General features: G+C 42.6%; 1 protein-coding gene across 5 annotated transcripts in view; it reads left to right on the top strand.

Moving 5' to 3' along the window:
• Positions 1–274: 274 nt before the first annotated feature.
• hps1 (HPS1 biogenesis of lysosomal organelles complex 3 subunit 1) overlaps positions 275–7,589 on the top strand; it is a 34,582-nt gene continuing 27,267 nt past the window's right edge. For all 5 annotated transcript variants that reach the window (XM_052474416.1, XM_035794094.2, XM_052474442.1 and 2 more), the window contains exons 1-5: positions 275–458; positions 1,436–1,599; positions 1,901–2,035; positions 5,599–5,741; positions 5,838–5,946. In XM_052474416.1, the coding sequence (XP_052330376.1) occupies positions 1,483–1,599; positions 1,901–2,035; positions 5,599–5,741; positions 5,838–5,946 (504 nt within the window). In that variant the 5' untranslated portion in view covers positions 275–458; positions 1,436–1,482. The remainder of the gene's footprint in view (positions 459–1,435; positions 1,600–1,900; positions 2,036–5,598; positions 5,742–5,837; positions 5,947–7,589) is intronic.

Genomic DNA, 7,589 nt, shown 5'->3' with positions numbered 1-7,589 from the left:
CATTACAACTGTGTCAGAATCATGGCTTTAGTCTAGTCTTTAGCACATGACTTTAACTCACCTAATTATCTACCCCCAATGAAAGGATTATCCTTTCACCGTCTGGGAACCAACGTCAAAAACTAATCACTGATCTCTAGTCAGTTTTCCTTTACCTTCGCCGTTTCTAAGAGAACGCATCAGGGTGGAAAACTGATCATAGACCTGCGTTTAATTTAGAGTCATATATCTAGGAGGAGCTTAGGTTCCGCTGTTAAACCGCTGTTAGTGTCACATGATTCGGCTCCAAGTTTCACCACGGAAGCTGAGTTGAGAAATGTTGCGATAGAGTTTCAAAGTATGATCGTTTATAATCGGAAAGCTAAGGGTTTCGAACGAAGAGGTACATTTGAACAACATCTGATTAAACTGGTGGAAATCACGAGGGGTAAATATGATGCATAACTGATAGGCCACAGGTAAGTTACTTTGGGTAACATGCTGTTATTATTATAGCCTACTGATGGGTGCAAGAATATCCTAATAGAAATGAATTGTGTAAAACATATATTTGTCACGTTGAATATGCCTATAGAATAGGCTAATGTCAGCTATGTGCATGACATATAATGTTATTGTATGAGCGTTAGAAGGCAAACTTCGAAGTCCCATATGGGTAAACGCTATATTTTACGTTGCGCTACCCCTGTGATGGTTTGGGGTCCGACCTGTCAGCCATGCTTTGGTGATCACTGAAGACAATCCGCATAGTCTGGATGTTTGACTCGTGTTGCATGATAGAGTTTGGCAAGGCTTGGTGCTCTTCTTATTTATCATGCTTTTCATCATATGACCACTCTACAAATACATTAATCAGAGAATTGTGGTCCTTCTGTGGCTCAGTTGGTAGAGCATGGCGCTTGTAACGCCAGGGTAGTGGGTTCGATTCCCGGGACCACCCATACGTAGAATGTATGCACACATGACTGTAAGTCGCTTTGGATAAAAGCGTCAGCTAAATGGCATATATTATTATTATATTTTTAATTAATTCAATTATGAGTCCAGTAGAAAATTGTAAGTGGTTTGTCCTCTTCATGAATTCCACATACATTATTGATATGAGAATAACTTATGTTATTCCCTCATACCAGCTATGTAAGTAGAACCAGTTATACAAACACTGTTATTCTGTTTTCCAAGATAATACAAAGGATTAATCACAAATGTGGTAACTCTATTATAAATCTATCTTTGCATGAAGGCTCACTTCTATCCAATTGCAGTGTAATGTTGTTCAGTGGTTTCCTGTAATATGGCAAAAAAGAGCTTCTTATGAATCAATTGCTTAGCCTATTTAAGGGCTGTGTGTAGGGCAAAGAACGTTTCAAACTGTAAGCTTACTGTGACTTGCCTAGTTAAATAAAAAATCAAACAAAACCTGCATATTCTGCAGATGACAACAGTGCTGGTATGGTTGGTTGCCCCAGATAAGATCCCACTATGAAGTGTCTGCTGATAGCCAGCGAGAGCGCGGAGGTCCTCTTCTATTGGACAGACCCAGAGTTTGAACTCAACATCCAGGAGCAGTATGGCGCGTCACAGGAAGAGGGGGAGAAGGTAAGACGGGAGCGGGCGAGGGATACAGGATGCTTCAAGTCGTCTTGTCTATTACATAAATATAGAAGCAATGATAGCATATTGCATATATGGATTAACCCAAATATCCCCAGTGACTTCATTCATATCACGTTTCTGTGACTTGCTGAACTCTCTGGTCTGTCCGACAGGGGTTGTAGACATGTTGGCTGGTTCATGTAGTACCATAATCCCTCATGGTCATTCCAGAGCAGAAAATTGGGGTTATGAGGAGAGATTCCGCTGAAGGATATGGTTGAGTGTCTCTTTCCATCCCTCCCAGCCACCAGCATTTGAGGACAGCATCAACACTCTGTTTGCCCCCATCATCATCTCCTGCAGTACCATGGTGGACAGACTGGGAGACAGCTATACATCCTTTTGTACTGAGAACAACCACACCTATGTGCTACATCAGGTAACACACACACACAGGAAACTAATGTTGCGTCATGACACAAAAACACTTCAACAGATACAGGGCAATTTGTGAGAGAACTATGTAGTAAAAGAACCATAGTAAAGAATGGTCATAAAATAAGTGTAGGGGAGAGTGGGGTAAGTTGAGCCAACCTTGTTTCTAGGAAACCATACATAAATTGTATCAATTGGCCATATATTTAGGAAGAGGTAATTTCATGGAGTCTGTGAAGGAAGAAACCACATGGAAAAAGTAGTAAGTGTAAATGAATTTATCAGGGAGAGGTTTGGTGATGCTTGTTTCTACACCAAAGTAGATATTTTTACGATTGTTCTATACATCAGTTGGGGTCTCTATAAGAATCAATATGAGGTCTCAAACTTAGCATAAAAGTGCATTCTTGTAACTATGTGGGCTTACAGTGTATTTGATACACTGACGATTTTGCAGGTTTTCCTACTTATAAAGCATGTAGAGGTCTGTAATTTTTTATCATAGGTCCACTTCAACTGTGAGAGACTGAATCTAAAACAAAAATCCAGAAGATCACATTGTATGATTTTTAAGTAATGAATTAGCATTTTATTGCATGACATAAGTATTTGATACATTAGAAAAGCAGAACCTAATATTTGGTATAGAAACCTTTGTTTGCAATTACAGAGATCATACGTTTCCTGCAATTCTTGACCAGGTTTGCACACACTGCAGCAGGGATTTTGGCCCACTCCTCCATACAGACCTTCTCCAGATCCTTCAGAGTTTGGAGCTGTCGCTGGGCAATACGGACTTTCAGCTCCCTCCAAAGATTTTCTATTTGGTTCAGTCTGGAGACTGGCTAGGCCACTCCAGGACCTTGAGATTATTCTTACGGAGCCACTCCTTAGTTGCCCTGGCTGGGTGTTTCGGGTCGTTGTCATGCTGTGTGTTTCGGGTCGTTGTCATCTTCAATGCTCTTACTGAGGGAAGGAGGTTGTTGGCCAAGATCTCGCTATACATGGCCCCATCCATCCTCCCCTCAATACGGTGCAGTTGTCCTGTCCCCTTAGTAGAAAAGCATCCCCAAAGAATGATGCTTCACGGTTGGGATGGTGTTCTTGGGGTTGTACTCATCCTTCTTCTTCCTCCAAACACAGCAAGTGGAGTTTAGACCAAAAAGCTCTATTTTTGTCTAATCAGACCACATGACCTTCTCCCATTCCTCCTCTGGATCATCCAGATGGTCATTGGCAAACTTCAGACGGGCCTGGACATGCGCTGGCTTGAGCAGGGGGACCTTGCGTGAGCTGCAGGATTTTAATCCATGACGGCGTAGTGTGTTACTAATGGTTTTCTTTGAGACTGTGGTCCCAGCTCTCTTCAGGTCATTGACCAGGTCCTGCCGTGTAGTTCTGGGCTGATCCCTTCACCTTCCTCATGATCATTGATGCCCCACGAGGTGAGATCTTGCATGGAGCCCCAGACCGAGGGTGATTGACCGTAATCTTGAACTTCTTCCATTTTCTAATAATTGCGCCAACAGTTGTTACCTTCTCACCAAGCTGCTTACATATTGTCCTGTAGCCCATCCCAGCCTTGTGCAGGTCTACAATTTTATCCCTGATGTCCTTACACAGCTCTCTGGTCTTGGCCATTGTGGAGAGGTTGGAGTCTGTTTGATAGAGTGTGTGGACAGGTGTCTTTTATACAGGTAACGAGTTCAAACAGGTGCAGTTAACAGAGGTAATGAGTGGAGTACAGGAGGCCTTAAAGAAAAACTAACAGGTCTGTGAGAGACGGAATTCTTACTGGTTGGTAGGTGTTCAAATACTTATGTCATGCAATAAAATGCTAATTAATTACTTAAAAATCATACAATGTGATTTTCTGGATTGTTTTAGATTCTGTCTCTCACAGTTGAAGTGTACCTATGATAAACATTACAGACCTCTACATGCTTTGTAAGTAGGAAAATCTGCTAAATCGGCAGTGTATCAAATACTTGTTCTCCCCACTGTATATAGTCAAAATATTTGCCAATGGTTGAGCCCATGGCAAGTTGAGTAAATTGAAGGGTTTTCTTCCCAGGCGTTGGGATATGAGGTAACAACAGGGCCTGGCCTATGTTACAAGTGTTTTAAAAAGGTCAAAGTGTTTGTTAGGTGTTACGCCTGTGTTACAATGTGATTAAAATACAAAAATGTAATTGGGCTGGGGAAAAAAGATAGACATGGTTTTAAAAAGGTAGTGGTAATGTTTTATTCAGTACAGAAATGTGTAGGTGGCTTAATTCACCCTGTCCAGCAACTCAACTTACCCCATACCCATGGTAAATTGTACTATTTAATGAAGCTGTCAGTTGAAGACTTGTGAGGTGTCTGTTTCTCAAACTGGACACGCTAATGTACTTGTCCTCTTGCTCAGTTGTGCACCGGGGCCTCCCACTCCTCTTTCTATTCTGGTTAGAGCTGTTCTGTGAAGGGAGTAGTACGCAGCATTGTATGAGATCTTCAGTTTCTTGGCAATTTCTCACCTGGAATAGACTTAATTTCTCAGAACAAGAATAGACTAAACAAGGTTCAAAAGAAAGTTATTATTTTCAGGCCATTTTGAGCCTGTAATCGAACCCACAAATGTTGATGCTCCAGATACGCAACTAGTCTAAAGAAGGTTTGTTTTATTGCTTCTTTAATCAGAACAACAGCACAGCTGAAAACTAACATAATTGTAAAAGGGTTTTCTAATGGTCAACTAGCTTTTTACAATTATTAACTTGGATTAGCTAACAACATGCCGTTGGAACACGGGAGTGATGGTTGCTGATAATGGGCCTCTGTACACCTATGTAGATATTCCATAAAAAATCTGCCGTTTCCAGCTACAATAGTCATTTACAACATTAACATTGTCTACACTGTATTTCTGATCAATTTGATGTTATTTTAATGGACAAAAAATATGCTTTTCTTTCAAAAACAAGACATTTCTACGTGACCCCAAACTTTTGAAGGGTAGTGTATGTAGCTACAGTATCTCTGTTAGAAAGAATACTATATTTCCCTTGACAGAGTGATGCTGAATGTTTAAAAAAAATCTAGAACTTACCCCACTCTCCCCTACAACTCATTTGAGCACATAAGCCACTCAATTACAGTTCCTCTACTGTGCTGTAGTAAAAGTGAAAGCCTCCTGTTCAGTAAAGCTTCACATCATGTGAGCCTGCCTGAACCTCGCAGTAGTCATGGGATCAGACGGTGTGGCTCTGTAAATGGGTTACGATGACGTGGCCAATAGCCAACAGCAGTTCCATTCAGACCAAATGACTATCTTTTCTGCTTCTTGCCCATACGCCTTCCGGTGTTCACGGATCTCAAAGGACTAGATAGTTGTTAGCCATGTGAGTCTTCCAACAAACTAAGAGGAGCGTCCTCCATATTCCTTACACCAAGCCTCTCAGTTGTGTTAATAAAGAGCTTGGGACGTGTAGTACATCGCTGTGTGTGAATGGGAACTGATTAGGGGTGATTGAGTGATTTGATTATTTGATTGATGGAAATATTGACTGAGATGTTGATTGACAGTTTGAGGAGTGTCTGTACATCGCTGTGAACGGAGACAGAGAAGAGGGCGAGGAGGATCTGAAGAGGAAGATTTACGTGATGAAGAAGATGCTTGAGGTCCTCTTCGGCATGGTTACCCTCAGCAGCACCCTGATCAGGAAAGAGTATGACATGACTCTTACCTTATGAAGTTCATTAGAGCCGTGTTTGTGTGTGACAGATGGACTTGTGTCCTAATGGGCTTTGTGGTTTCTCTCCAGGCTGCGTCCTCAGGACACAGAGCAGAGGACCAATCTATGGAAATATCTACAGAACCTCCTGGAGACCTACAGCCGCCTCCAAGAGCAGGACCAGAGCTTTTTAGTAGAGGTACTGTAGAATTAAGCAATAGGGCCAGATGGGGTGTGGTATATGACCAATATACCACAGCTAAGGGATGTTCTTAGACACGACGCACTGCGGAGTGCCTGGATACAGCCCTTAGCTGTGGTATATTAAATTCACAATCTGGCCCTCAAACCATCACGGTCACCTAATAATCCCCAGTTTACAATTGGCTCATTCATCCCCCTCCTCTCCCCTGAAACTATTCCCCAGGTCGTTGCTGCAAATGAGAACGTGTTCTCATTCAACTTACTTGGTAAAATAACAGATAAATAAAATAAATATATTGGCTATACACCACAAACCCCTAAGGTGCCTTATTGCTACTATAAACTGGTTACCAACGTGATTAGAGCAGTAAAAATAAATGTTTTTGTCATACCTGTAGTATACGTCTGATATACCATGGCTGTCAGCCAATCAGCATTCAGGCCTCGAACCACACAGTTTATAATGTGGAGGAAATTGTAGTGTAAACTGTACTATACTCACTCTTCTCCCCAATGTGGAAATGTAGTTTTGACCTACACGACAACATACAGTACCAGTCAAAAGTTTGGACACACCACATTCAAGGGTTTCTCTGGTGCGTTCTGAGCCCTCTCCTGTACTCCCTGTTCACCCACGACTGCGTGGCCACGCACGCCTCCAACTCAATCATCAAGTTTGCGGACGACACAACAGTGGTAGGCTTGATTACCAACAACGACGAGACGGCCTACAGGGAGGAGGTGAGGGCCCTCGGAGTGTGGTGTCAGGAAAATAACCTCACACTCAACGTCAACAAAACTAAGGAGATGATTGTGGACTTCAGGAAACAGCAGAGGGAACACCCCCTATCCACATCGATGGAACAGTAGTGGAGAGGGTAGCTAGTTTTAAGTTCCTCGGCATACACATCACAGACAAACTGAATTGGTCCACTCACACTGACAGCGTCGTGAAGAAGCGCAGCAGCGCCTATTCAACCTCAGGAGGCTGAAGAAATTCGGCTTGTCACCAAAAGCACTCACAAACTTCTACAGATGCACAATCGAGAGCATCCTGGCGGGCTGTATCACCGCCTGGTACGGCAACTGCTCCGCCCTCAACCGTAAGGCTCTCCAGAGGGTAGTGAGGACTGCACAACGCATCACCGGGGCAAACTACCTGCCCTCCAGGACACCTACACCACCCGTTGTTACAGGAAGGCCATAAAGATCATCAAGGACATCAACCACCCGAACCACTGCCTGTTCACCCCGCTATCATCCAGAAGGCGAGGTCAGTACAGGTGCATCAAAGCTGGGACCGAGAGACTGAAAAACAGCTTCTATCTCAAGGCCATCAGACTGTTAAACAGCCACCACTAACATTGAGTGGCTGCTGCCAACACACTGTCATTGTCACTGACCCAACTCCAGCCATTTTAATAATGGGAATTGATGGGAATTATGTAAATATATCACTAGCCACTTTAAACAATGCTACCTTATATAATGTTACTTACCCTACATTATCCATCTCATATGCATATGTATATACTGTACTCTATATCATCTACTGCATCCTTATGTAACACATGTATCACTAGCCACTTTAACTATGCCACTTTGTTTACTTTGTCTACACACTCATCTCATATGTAT

The sequence above is a fragment of the Oncorhynchus keta genome, chromosome 2 (genome assembly GCF_023373465.1).
Source record: "Oncorhynchus keta strain PuntledgeMale-10-30-2019 chromosome 2, Oket_V2, whole genome shotgun sequence".
Classification (NCBI taxonomy): Eukaryota; Metazoa; Chordata; class Actinopteri; order Salmoniformes; family Salmonidae; genus Oncorhynchus; species Oncorhynchus keta.
The sequence above is the reverse complement of the archived record's forward strand: the minus strand, read 5'-3'. Positions and strand labels throughout refer to the sequence as shown.